This window comes from Capra hircus, chromosome 17, assembly GCF_001704415.2.
Source record: "Capra hircus breed San Clemente chromosome 17, ASM170441v1, whole genome shotgun sequence".
NCBI classification, from domain to species: Eukaryota; Metazoa; Chordata; class Mammalia; order Artiodactyla; family Bovidae; genus Capra; species Capra hircus.
In genome coordinates this window covers 19,152,696-19,166,049 of record NC_030824.1, presented here as the reverse complement: position 1 = coordinate 19,166,049, position 13,354 = coordinate 19,152,696, and the positions used below count along the sequence as shown (strand labels likewise).

The following is a 13,354-nucleotide window of genomic DNA, read 5'->3' as shown; positions in this document are numbered from 1 at the left end:
CACAGCCCCGCCCCCAAAGCGCCGGAAGTGGAGTGTAGAGCGTGGCTGCGCGCTGTCAGTCAGTGTGGTGTAGAGTCCGCGCGGCGGCGGGACCAGTCCAGGCGTCTCGTGCGGCTCTGGGCCTCTCAGGCTCCGCGGTCCAGAGTGCACCATGGACAACAAGGGTAAATTGGGACGCGTCGGGCCTGCTGGGCCTAGAGCGGAGCCTCGCAGGGATCCCTCCACCTCACACGCCCAGACTGGGCTCCGGGCGCGGTCAGTTTTCAAGCTCAGGCGGTTTGGTCGGATGTGGTCCCTCTAGTCACAACTAAAACCCTCTCGCTCTCGTGTATCCAGGGAATGGGTCTTGGGTGTATCCCCAGACATCCCTTCTGCCCACGCTTTCCAGTGCCCTCCAAAAAACGTGAGATTTCGGACGAATGTGTGGGTCTTCAAAGTCTTGATTTCTTCATATGTGAAGTATGAGTAAGACTCCTTGAACCTGCCCTGTTGAATCTGGTACCAGAATCAAAAGAAAAGCGTATTTGATGTGCCTGTCTAGAGTGGTTATCAAGATGTTTTATTAAGAACAAGGGCAAACTAATATGTATATAGTACCTTTCATGTAAAAAAGCAGAGTAGACGTCTACATCACATTCATATGTATGTAGGTGAATAGGCTTGACTTGGCATAGACTGTCTGGAGGGGTGCAGGAGAAATCAGTAAGCAGGTTGGCTCTGGGATTTTTTGCAGACTTGGGGTCAAGAATAAGGGTGAGAATGACCTTTCACTATCATTTGGTGGAGCTTACATTTTATTCCATATTACACGGGCTAAATTTTTCAAAATGAGAAAGAGCTTGCAAATGGTAAAGTGATGTCATCTCTATTCCCATCAACATATTCTGTGTCCCTGAAGCCAAACACCCTTCAAAGGAACTATTTTGTAAATTAGTTTGCTTTTTAAAGTGAGCAGTCATTGATAAGCTCTGTGGTTGTCTCTCCTGCTAAATGAATTTGCTGAATCACTTTTTTCTCCCTTCCCAGAGTTAATCGAATACTTTAAGTCTCAGATAAAAGAAGATCCTGACATGGCCTCAGCAGTAGCTGCCATCCGGACTTTACTGGAGTACTTGAGAAGAGATACAGGTAAAGGGGGTCTGCCTCCATTGCTCCAGGTGTTAGGAAAGCCTGCTTGTAACTGTTAAAATTGTAGAAAGTGAGAGATGGATGTGTGCTGATATAAGGTAATACAGCCTCAAGCTCAGTTTCTCCCTTCATTTCAGTCCTTTCAACTTGGAGAGAGCCCTCAAATGGGTCTCTTTTCGCAAATGAAATACACTTTTTTTTTAAATTTTTTTTTATGTGAACCATTTTTTTTAAGGTCTTTATTTGTTATCATGTTGCTTCTGTTTTATGTGTTGGTTTTTTGGCTGTGTGGCATACAGGATCTTAGCTCCCCAACCAGGGCGCTGTTTGATAATCAGCACCCCCTGCACTGGAAGACGAAGTCTTTAACCACTGGACTGCCAGGGAAGCCCCTGAAGCATACTTTGAATCAAGAAGGACCATATTATGCCAGGTTAACTGTGAAGCTTAAATTATAGCAATCGTTCAGCTTTACAAGTGTTTATTAAGCTTCTGTCTTGTGACAGATTCTTTGCAGTTGCTATAGAGAATGTTCTAGTATAAATTCTAGCTTTAATATCATCATTGTGAGCACTGCGAATTCAGTCATCCCAAATGTAAACATCTGGGTATAAACAAAATAATAATAAAAATAATAAAGTATTCTTTAATTTAAAGGGCTGACCTAGAGATGCATGTCTCTAAGACAACCTCCAGCATCTTCCCATTATTCTTATACTAATATCCAAACATCTAAGCCTTACCTGCACCACCCTGCAGACCTCTTCTGTCACTACTTAATTTCCTTCCTTCGCTGAACTGTGCTTCACTCTGGCCTTTCTCATACCAATTTTATTCCCATCTTGGGCCTTTGTGTTGGTCTAGTCTGCATCTGAGACTTTGCCCACTGCATCTTTACTCAGCTGGATACTTTCTTACTCAGGTCTCTGTTTAAAAGGCCCGCATTCCAAGAGATCATCCCCTGTTAACTCTTGTCTGAAGTAGTTCCACCTTTTGCATCATTCTGCTTTTTTCTGTCCTCAATTCAATCTGAATAACTTGTTTATTTCTTTGTTTACTTGTTTACTGTCTACCTCTCCCAGTAGAAAGAGAATCCTGGAAATTCCCTGGCAGTCCAGTGATTAGGACTCTGCACTTCACTGCCGAGGGGATCAGGGAAACTGAGATCCTGCAAGCCAGGCAGCACAACCAAGAAGGAAAAGAGAAAAGGAAAGGAAAGGCAGTTTCATCAGAACAGGGGCTGGTCATGTTCACCGACGTTATCTCTGGCATCTAGGAAGTGTGTGTGCTCAGTTGCTTCAGTCGTGTCCGACTCTTTGTGACCCCATGGACCATAGCCCACCAGGCTCCTCTGTCCATGGAATTTCCCAGGCAAGAGTACTCGAGTGAGTTGCCATTTCCTTTTGCAGGGAATCTTCCTGACCCAGGGATCAAACCCACATCTGCATTGTAGGCGGATTCTTTATCTGCTGAGCCATCAGAGAGCCTGGCTACAGCCCACACCCAGTCCAGTGGCTGAATGAATGAATGAATGAATGAATCACAGACCCATCAAGGGGCTGTGATACTGAAATGAACATCATGTTGCTCATGTGATCATTCTAGGAGAGACAATCCAGGGCCTGAGGGCGAATCTCACCAGTGCCATAGAAACCTTGTGTGGCGTGGACTCTTCCGTGGCTGTGTCGTCGGGCGGGGAGCTCTTCCTGCGTTTCATCAGCCTTACCTCCCTGGAATACTCTGTAAGCCCTGCCCTCCCCAGGTCACGACTCTGCTTCTGTGTTTGGCCACAAGTATTCTCAGCTTGACCTAGATCCTCCCCTTCCCCTCATGTTGCTCTTTTTTTTTTTTTTTCCTAGGATTACTCCAAATGTAAAAAGATCATGATTGAGCGGGGAGAGATTTTCCTCAGGAGAATATCACTGTCAAGAAATAAAATTGCAGATCTGTGCCATACTTTCATCAAAGATGGGGCGGTGAGTACGTCATGATCGTGGGTGGTGATCGGGAGCAAGGACTTTGGCATCAGACTTCTGGGGTAAAATCCCGCCTCTGCCACTTACTTGCTGTGTGATCTTGGACAAGTTACTTAAGCTCTCTGTGCTGTACTTTACTCATCTTTTCAAATAAGGGTAAGTATAGTACTTACCTCATAGGGCTGCTGTAAGGATTAGTGAGATGGTGTTTGTGAGGACTCTGCAGTATGCCTGGCACGCACTAAGCAGTGTCTAAAGGTAGATGCTATATCATAGGCAGTTGTCATTTTAAAGAGGCAGAGGAAAACCCTGGGACAGCATGGATGATTCTCGATTTGATAAGCTGTCTTACTAAAGAAGTGTTTTTCCTTACGGATATGTACTAAACTGATCTGAATTAAACCAGCACAGCTCTTGTCACTGGTTCATCCTGACTCTCTTCCTGCCAAAGGTTAGCACTGGGTTGAGATTTCTTCATCGTCATTCCAAGTGCTGTCACAGAGATGCAAAGCTGCCAGGTGTTGATAACCTAAGTGAGGAAAGACAGGAGCAGCACATTAAGTCAGTCTCCCAGCAAAAGGGTCATGAAACTTTTATGACGTCTCTTCCACCAGCACATATCCTTTCTGCCAACTAAGCCTCCACCGACTGTAAAAGTATTTACTTGCATCTGGACTCTGAAATCTTGTCCTCTGTTTTATTACTCCCTTCCCAGCCTCTGAATTATGTTATTAAATAAATGATGTAATAGATGCCACTGGCACTGGTACAAAAGCCAGCTTCAAACAAAGCCATTCTGAGACCAGGTGGAGGCAAGCTGGTGACTGCTTCTCGCCGAGGCCTCCTCCTTCCCAGCAGTTGGACTACAGGGTTCGTTCATCCTCGTGGAGTTTAATGTGTGGTAACCACCTGCATCAGTGCTATTTAGGGTAAATTATGAGCAGAGTGGCTTAAATTCAAGCATGCAGGTGAACCACCTGGAGATCTTCTAAAGTGCATATTCTGGGACTTCTCTGGCAGTCCAGGGGTGAAAACTTTGCACTTCCAATGCAGGGGGCATGCTTTCAATCCCTGGTCAGGGAACTAGGATGCCCCTGTGCCATGCAGCACAGCCAAAAATTTTTTTTAATATAAATTTGTAAATATAAATTAAAATGCACATTCTAGTTCAGTGAGACGAGTGGGGCCTGAGAACGTGCATTTCTAACAAGCTCTCAGGCAAGACCCAGAAAGGAGCCAGGAAGCTGGTCCCTCCACCTTGCTTTACTCTGTCCTCTGCACTCTGTTCCTTAGAACATCTTGATTCCATCTAAGTATCTGCAAATTGTATCCAGTCCATAGTTGGGTTGTGTTTACCCCCAAATTGTATAAAAGTTTTAAAAAATGAGTCAACACTGAAATACTGGATTTTAGCTCCTCTAGAAAAATCAGAGGATCCAACAACAGTGGGCCCCATGTGACAACAGCCGGAGGTCAGCCTTCGTACTCTGCTGCTGGCCCCACCAGCCTCTGCATCTCTTTATGCCAGCTGCCTAGTGCTTGAAGGCCCAAGTGTGCAGGCTAGGTCTTAGAATTAGGGAAACCAACCCAAAGGAACCTAACAGCCTTCAGACAGAAAGGCTTTTGTATCTGAGTACCACCACATGGAGATGCCACTTCTGTACTTGCTATGAAAAGATGAGACCCATGATATATTCCTCTGGCAGAAAACTTTTTTAGATTGTATCAATAGGGACTTCCTGACCATCCAGTGGTTAAGACTCCAAGCTTCCTTGCAAGGGGCAAGGGTTTGATCCCTGGTTGGGGAACTATGATCTCACATGCAGCATGGTGTGGCAGAAACAAAAAGTATCAATATATGGGCTTAAATTCAGTGTATTGTCAAGGATCTGCTTTCTGATTACAATTGATTTGTGTGAAAGTATACAGAGCAGCTTTAGGGTACCAGGAACACACATTGGAGTGGCAGAGAGTCTGAGTGATTGTTGGAAGTTTACACTTATGACGGAGCTTTCTCTACCCACAGAGAATATTAACGCACGCCTACTCCAGAGTGGTCCTGAGAGTCTTGGAAGCTGCCGTGGCAGCCAAGAAGCGTTTCAGTGTGTACATTACAGAGTCACAGCCTGACTTATCAGGGCAAGTATCTTTCTATGTGGTCATGTGCCCAGCAGTCCCTTTAATGAGCAAACTGAGGATGAGACTCCATTGTAAAAGGAGCCAGATGAAGTCCCCGATTTGTCTGTCAATCAGCATTGCCTTTCACACTGCCCATCCCTGCTCCTGGAAGAAAAATCACCATGAATTTGGAGTAGGTCACAGTACAGCATCTAGGGGTTTTATTTAGTACTTAAATCAGATATAAACTGAAAGGTTTATATCAAGGAATAGGTAGTTACATTTCTTATGTATCCAGAACATAATAAAACCCCTTTTTTTCTGAATTTACATATCCCTGCACAGCCCCAAGAGCACAGTTTTCCTAAAATACATACTTTTAAAGAACCCAAATGCTTCCTTAGTCCAGAATCTTGAGATCAGCCCCTTAGTCCATTAACTGAGGGGACTTCCCTGGCAGTCCAGTAGTTAAGACTCCATGCTTCCAATGCAGGGAGTGTGGGTTTAAGACTTCAAATATGGTCCACATTAAAAAAAAAAATTAACTGAGTTTCTAGTTAATGTGATTTATCATTGTCCAAATTAAGTGACTATGATAGGGACTTTCTTGGACCACCAGTCTCTATGATAGGGACTTTCTTGGACTTTTTCTAACATTCTTAAAATGTCACTTTCAGTAAGAAGATGGCCAAAGCCCTCTGCCACCTCAACGTCCCTGTCACTGTGGTCCTTGATGCTGCAGTTGGGTAAGTGCCCGGCTCCCCTATCACGGTTACATTTCCTCACCCACCCACTCCCAGGGTTGGCTTGGAGCAGGGTTTCCAGATGGAGGGTCCCAGTCTCATTCATAAAACGAGAGTGGGCAGCGTCCTGCCTCCTAATTGACCGTGGCACTAAACCAGCAAGTGTTCATGATAAGAACCGGATGTGTACACACAAGACAGGGCTGTAGGATGCTGGGGAGAGCTGGATACATGGTGTCATGGTGCATTTTTAAAAAATACTTATTTGGCTGTGTCAGGTCTTAGTTATGGCATCCAGGATCTTTAATTGCAGCATGTGGGATCTAGTTCCCTGACCAGCGATGGAACCCAGACCCCCTGCATTGGGAATGCAGAATCTTAGCCACAGGACCACCAGGGAAGCCCCTCATGGTGCATTTTAAGAGCAAGGTGCAGTGACTGGGTCAGCATTCGTAATCAGTGCTCTCTCTTCATCTAAAGACATGGGTTGTCGTCAGTGGCACTCCAGAATTTTTCATCTCCTGTGTACAACTTCACTCCTAAAGCTGAGGTTACACACTCCATGGATTGGCAGCGTGGCTCATAAGAGAAAACAGGAATAATAATCCCTTGGGAAGAAAACACACAGAGAGATACTTAAGGAAATTAGGAATGTGTTTGCTGCTGCTAAGTCACGTCAGCTGTGTCTGACTCTGTGTGACCCCATAGACGGCAGCCCACCAGGCTCCCATCCCTGGGATTCTCCAGGCAAGAATACTGGAGTGGGCTGCTGTTTCCTTTTCCAGTGCATGAAAGTGAAAAGTGAAAGCGAAGTCACTCAGTCGTGTCTGACTCTTTGTGACGCCATGGACTGCAGCCTACCAGGCTCCTCCATCCATGGGATTTCCCAGGCAAGAGTACTGGAGTGGGTTGCCATTGCCTTCTCCAGGAATGTGTTTAAGAGTAAACATTTTGGGGCCTTCGCTGGCAGCCCAGTGGTTACAATTCTGTGACTTCACTGCATGGGCATGGGTTCAGTCCCTGGTCTGGGAACTAAGATCCTGCATGCTGCACACTATGGCCAAAAAATAGGGGGGACGGGGGGGAGTAAACATTTTGAAGGATTCTAGTAATTGCTCGTTTTAAAAGGTTAACTGGCCCCCACCCTACCTGCAAAATTCTTGAATGGCATAACATTTTTTTCCAACTTCAGATCACATCAGGTTTTTAAATTTTTGTTTTGTGTTGATGTAGAACGAAAAACAGTGTGCCACATGCAGTAAAGATAAATGCTGGGTCATGAAATCCTTGCTTCAGCTGCATGTGTAAGCGTGTGCCTACTGGGTGGCAGCATGAGTTATACACCTTATCGCGGTGTCATCAAAATGGGTCATGGTGCCCCTGTAGCAGAACCAGTAACAGGGTCAGGGGCTGTCTCGGGTGTTCAGTGCTCTTTGGAAGAAAGTTATGAGAGGAACACACTTTGCTGAAAATGGGAGGATTAATCTTTGCAGGTGATGTTGCAAGAACAAAGAAAGGGAGCATTAAAAATTTGTTTTTCATTTCTGTAGCTACATCATGGAGAAAGTGGATCTTGTCATAGTTGGTGCTGAAGGAGTTGTTGAAAACGGGGGAATCATTAACAAGGTAGGAGCATCAGCTCTCCACAGGTCCTTACTCAGGGCATGGAGCTCCACTAACGACCTCAGACACCCAACCACATTGTGTGTTATGGTTCATTCCTGTAACCCTGCTTAGCTTCAGGATTCCACCATTGCAACCAGTGGTTTCCCAGTTCCTGAGCCACTGCAGTGGGGTCAGTCAGATTCTGGTCAGACTTCTTTCTGCTTTGGAGATTGATCTGTGTAGATTAGGAGAACGTATTTAAACATCCTTTACTTGGAATTGGGTTTTTTCTTTTTAATGGAGCATATTTGACATCAATATAATATTTAAAATTTATCTGTTGCTTCACATGGAGACTTCCTGATAGTCTATTGTGTTTGATAAAGTATGTATAACGTAAAGTTTGCCATCATAATCAAAGTGTACAGTTCAGTGTCATTAATTACATCTCACATTGTTGTGCAGCCATAACCACTGTCTTTAAAACTTTTCAAAAGAACTGTCACAAAACTCTTTTTCTCTCCCCCATCCCCTAAGCTATTTTCTGTCTCCATGATTCTTTCCCATTCTAGGTACCTTATGTAAGTGGAATCACACAATTATCTTTTTTCGAGTTTGGTTTATTTCGCTTGGCATGTTTTCAAAGCTCACTTGTACTGTACAGGTATCAGCGCTTCATTCCTTTGTGTGGCTGCATAATGTACCAATGAATGGCTGGACCAGAGGCGTCTATCCATTCAGCTGTTGATGAATACCTTCTTGACTTTTATGACTAATGCTGCTAACAACATAGGTGTACAATTACTTATTTGAGTTTCTGTTTTCGATTCTTCGGCGTATATACTTAAGAGTGGAATTGCTGGGTCATATGCTATTTCTGTGTTTAGCTTTTTGAGGAACTGCCAAACTATTTTCCCCAGCAGCTGCATCATGTTACATTCCCATCAGAAACACACAAGGATTCAAAGTTTCTCTATATCCTTGCCAGTACTTTTTTGTTTTTATTATAATCATCCTAACTTGAAACTCAGCCTTCAGAAAATTAAGATCATGGCATCTGGTCCCATCACTTCATGGCAAATAGATGGGGGAAAAGTGGAAACAGTGATAGATTTTATTTTCTTGGGCTCCAGAATCACTGCAAATGGTGACTTGTAGCCACAAAGTTAAAGGACGCTTGCTCTTGAAAAGAAACACTATGACAAACATAGACAGCATATTAAAAAGCAGAGACATCCCTTTGCTGACAAAGGTCCATATAGTCAAAGCTGTGGTTTTTCCAGTAGTCATGTACAGATAGGACCACAAAGGCTAAGTACCAAAGAACTGATGCTTTCAAACTGTGGTGCTGGAGAAGACTCTTGAGAGTCCCTTGGACAGCAAGATCAAACCAGTCAATCCTAAAGGAAATCAACCCTGAATATTAATTGGAAGGATTGATGCTGAAGCTCCAATACTTTGGCCACCTGATGGGTAGAGCCGACTAATTGGAAAAGACCCTGATGCTGGGAAAGATTGAAGGCAGGAGGAGAAGGGGACAACGGAGGATGAGATGGTTGGATGGCATCACCGACTCAATGGACATGAGTTTGAGCAAGCTAGGAGACAAGAGTTGGACAGGACTTAGCGATGAATAATCCTAGTGGGTGTGACGCAGTGTCTAATTGTGGTTTTGACTTGTGTTTCTGTAATGACTAAGACTCCTGAGCATCTTTTCGTGTGTTTATTGGCCATTTGTAGATCTTTAGAGAAATAGCTGTTTCTTTCTTTTTTAAAAGATCCTCTTTAATTCCAAAGCCAGAAGTACATGTATTACGTTCACTCATAGACTTTCTGTTGCTTCCACTACAGATGTGCTATAAGATCTCACCTTTCTCCGCTGTTCTCTGACTTCCCAGATTGGAACTAACCAGATGGCCGTGTGCGCCAAAGCACAGAACAAGCCATTTTATGTTGTTGCGGAAAGTTTCAAGTTTGTACGACTCTTCCCACTAAACCAGCAAGATGTCCCAGATAAGTTTAAGGCAAGAGTTTTACATATTATAAGGGGTATTTGAGTCTAAACTGAAACCTTTGAAAAAATGCAGCGCTAAGAATGTTCAGTAAGTTTTTCACTTCACATTGCTATTTTTTCTAATATACAGGATACAGAGATAAATTGGTGGTTGTTGAACAGTCTAACTTGTCCCCAGAATTTGTCTTTTGTCTCTCACTTAAGCACTAGATACAGGCCAAGCAGGCAGGGAAAGTAGGTAGGTAATAGTCTAAAGTTTTGGGTCAAAAAAATAAATAAATAAATAAAGTTTTGGGTCAGCTCTCTGGGCTCACCTGCCATCTCCATCACCTATTAACCATGTGATCTTAGGCAGGTCCTTTCACTGTAAGGTTTGTGAACTTCAGTTATCTGTACAGGGGTTGTGATGCTTCAGAGATAATCCATGGAATTTAGCACAGCACCTAGCATTTAGCTTTCTATAAATGCTCTAAACAGTTGTCTTCAGAGGTCTGGAGGGGTTACTCCAGCACTCACGGGACACATGGCTTAAGGCTTTCTCTAATGACCTGGCCGACCCAAGCCGCATTCAGTCCCCTGGCCAGTGTGCAACGCAGTTGGCCTCCCCGTTCCCAGCGGGCACTTTCAGGCAGGAGTACCTCAGTTGCTCAGGCCAAGGCCTCACCAGTTCAGGGCCCTCAATCTGTGGGGCAGACTAACGCTGGCTTCCTGTCTCCTCAGTACAAGGCGGATACTCTGAAGTCTGTACAGACTGGACAGGACCTCAGAGAGGAGCACCCGTGGGTCGACTACACCTCCCCTTCCTTAATCACGCTGCTGTTTACAGACCTGGGGGTGCTGACGCCCTCGGCCGTCAGTGACGAACTCATCAAGCTCTACCTGTAAACACCGGGTCCTTTCCTGCTGGTGGATGTCGGATATGGGGAGTAGTCTCTTGGCCCCTCAGTGAGCCAGGCCAAAACTGAATTGTTTTTTCTGAAGTTTTATGGACTAAGGACTTAAAATCCTAACTCTTCAGAAATTTTTTATTCATTTCAGTCCCATCTAAAATGCATTCATGGTTCCTCTAAAGCCCAACCTAAATTGTGCTCTTATGGTTTCCATATATTTCCAGACACTTTCATTCATGTCCAGTTTGCAGGAATATAAGATTATTGGCTGTTTGACTGATGGATGAAGATGTGCCCACTCTCCCTCCCTTCACCTTCCCCACATTCTAGACTGATTTGCCAAAAGCATCCATGAAAGACAAGCAGGCCCGAGAGGGCAGCGGTCCAAACTACAGCCAGGTGTCCCTCCAGTAACCAGCAGCTGCCCAGGACCAGGCTCCACGCAGTGCTGGATGAAAAAGACAGGCAACACTCAGGCTCCCAGTGGTGAATACAAGCTGAGGCCTGTCATCTCCACAAAAGAATCAAGGCAAAGAGAGTGGATACTATTGCAAGAACCCAAGAACAGGTATTAATGGCCTCTTTGGCCGGAGTATCCTGCACGGCTCATCAGTTATGAAGACGCCTTCCAGAATATTTGCAAACTTAAAATTCTATATCTGGGAAAAGATGTGACTTGAAACATTTGGGTCCTGAACAGCTTTTTAAAATTGTTCTTGGGAACAAACTCAGCATCTTTTCAAATAAATTACATGAAAGATTTTGATATGGCGTTGCACTGCACTTCAAGCTGACCCCGGCCCAGCCAGAGGGCTCTGACACTAGATGTACCGTCCATCTTGGTAAAGACACTAGGCAGCCACCTTCACGTACTTAAGGCACAGTCAATTAGAACTATAGTTTATTCAATAGGAGGTGTAATCATTTTCTTTCCCAGAATGACTTGCTGCTGCTTTTTCACATACTCACCAATAAAATGGTACTACGGGCTTTGTGGGTGTTCAGTGCAGTATATCAAACAGAGAACTGAGGGTCCAGAGGTAAAGACACCCAGGGAAGGGAGATCAGGAGCTGGGAAACAGGAACTTTTAAAAGCTCTTAAATCTACTTCAGTAGCTTTATATTAAATAAGTTTTAATAAGTACAAAATACCCACCAAAAAATGAGCTCTTTAAGTAACCCATCAAAATAAATACTGACATCTATTATTTACAGTTATGTAAATTTACGTTTTCTTCTCTTAGACTTCAAGGCTGGTATGTTTTTAGTGAAATGCTCACGAGCACGAAACCCCTCACATCTGCCGTTTCTGCAACAGCAGCTCCCCGACAGCTACTGAAAGTTCTAATGTTCCACAGAAGGAAGCTCGAGCTGTCTGCCAAGTGGGGGCCGGCTCCCCGCTTCCCCACTCCTGTGCGTTTCACCTGAGGGGTGGGAATCAGCAGTCATCTTCCACATCTGAGATCTGCAAATCTGCTTTGTTCGTTGACCTTTTGCCACTTGTCAACAGCCCCTTCTCAAATTCCTCTTCAGTAATTTTGCCTTTCTTTAACTTTTTCAAGAGCCTCGTGTCATTCAGAAGTTCCTCCATGTCTTCATCCTCCACATCAGAACCCTGAGTGCACAAGAGACCAACAAGCTACTGAATTTCTCAGCAACAGTGTTCTAAGTGAAACCAGCAAAATTTGGGGGTTTTTTTGGCCACTGTAGGAGGCTTGTGGAATTCTAGTTCCCCAATCAGAGACTGAACCTGGGCCCCTCAGCAGTGAAAGCGCAGAGTCCTAACCACTGGACCGCCAGAGAAGCCCCAAACCAGCACTTTTTAATCAGTCGGGAACTACGTGCTCTTAGATCAGCTTTCACCAACAGCACGTTCCCCAACCCAAGCCACCAAGAGAGAACGAAAATCTGGGAGTCCTATGCAGTTCCTACTAAAAGGCACAATATACTACACTTCCGTGAGATTTGTACAGAATTCTAAGTATTTAATTTTAAAAATTGCCATCTTTACCTCTTCCCTTTTCCTTTTTTCATTCAGTTTTTTCTTCTTTTCCTTTTTGGCCTTCTGCTTTGACCAAGCTTTATTTTTTATGAATTTTCTTCTCCCATCATTTTCTGTTTTCTCTTTTCTCTGCTGCTCCAATAATTGCTTCTGCCTCTGCTTTTCTCTGATTTTGTCTTTAAATGGAATGGTATCTGTGTTGACATCCACAGGCACGAAATCTGGAAACTGCTTTCCTCTCAACTCTGGCATTTTGGGCATCCTCAGCAGGGCAAAACCTCGAGCAAGACTAGCAAAATCAAGATCTGATTAAACCAAAACATCAAGAGTTAGCACACCCAAAACAGGACTGTAAGCATCAACCAATAGAATATTCACAGCAATGTAATTTTTGTGTGATCTGATGGACTCATTTTAATTAGAATTAAAATAATTACATTTTTACTAAAAGAATACTCACAGCCAGTACCTAGTCAAACCCAAGGAAGACTTATTTTTATTTTTGGGGAGGCTATGCCACACAGCATGCAGGATCTTAGTTCCCTGACCAGGGATCGAACCCTTAATCCCTGCAATGGAAGCTCAGAGTCCAGGCAAGGCAAGTCCCAGAAAGACTTTCTTTTAAATGCTTGGAAAACATTAACCCTGACATGGACCTAAGACAAAGCAGTTTCATATTTGTGCTCAACACAGGTGCTCAGCTGCTAAGTGGTGTCCAACTCTGTGACTCCATGGACTGTAGCCCACCAGGCTCCTCTGTCCATGTGATTCCCCAGGCAAGAATACTGGAGTAGGTTGCGATTTCCTCATCCAGGGGATGCTCCCAACCCAGGGATCCAACCCATGTCTCTTATGTCTCCAGCATTGGCAGGCAGGTT

At 44.3% G+C, this 13,354-nt stretch overlaps 2 protein-coding genes across 2 annotated transcripts in view; one reads left to right on the top strand and one right to left on the bottom strand.

Annotated features, from left to right (window-relative positions):
• EIF2B1 (eukaryotic translation initiation factor 2B subunit alpha) lies at positions 30-11,464 on the top strand. The gene is made up of 9 exons (XM_005691356.3): positions 30-164; positions 1,027-1,128; positions 2,734-2,870; positions 2,988-3,104; positions 5,131-5,243; positions 5,900-5,968; positions 7,516-7,591; positions 9,469-9,594; positions 10,305-11,464. Exons 1-9 carry the CDS (start codon positions 152-154, stop codon positions 10,467-10,469), a joined length of 918 nt encoding a protein of 305 aa, XP_005691413.1. The 5' UTR covers positions 30-151; the 3' UTR covers positions 10,470-11,464.
• Positions 11,363-13,354, bottom strand: part of DDX55 (DEAD-box helicase 55) — a 17,214-nt gene continuing 15,222 nt past the window's right edge. The window contains exons 13-14 of the mRNA XM_005691355.2: positions 12,486-12,781; positions 11,363-12,089 (exon numbers count right to left, since the gene is read on the bottom strand). Of these exons, the coding sequence (XP_005691412.1) occupies positions 11,913-12,089; positions 12,486-12,781 (473 nt within the window). The 3' untranslated portion in view covers positions 11,363-11,912. The remainder of the gene's footprint in view (positions 12,090-12,485; positions 12,782-13,354) is intronic.

Bases quoted from the DNA above. Each gene is read 5' to 3' on its own strand.
- EIF2B1 (XM_005691356.3), top strand. The intron at 2,871-2,987 runs GTAAGCCCTGCC...TTTTTTTCCTAG, and splicing joins TTACCTCCCTGGAATACTCT to GATTACTCCAAATGTAAAAA. The intron at 5,969-7,515 runs GTAAGTGCCCGG...TCATTTCTGTAG, and splicing joins GTCCTTGATGCTGCAGTTGG to CTACATCATGGAGAAAGTGG.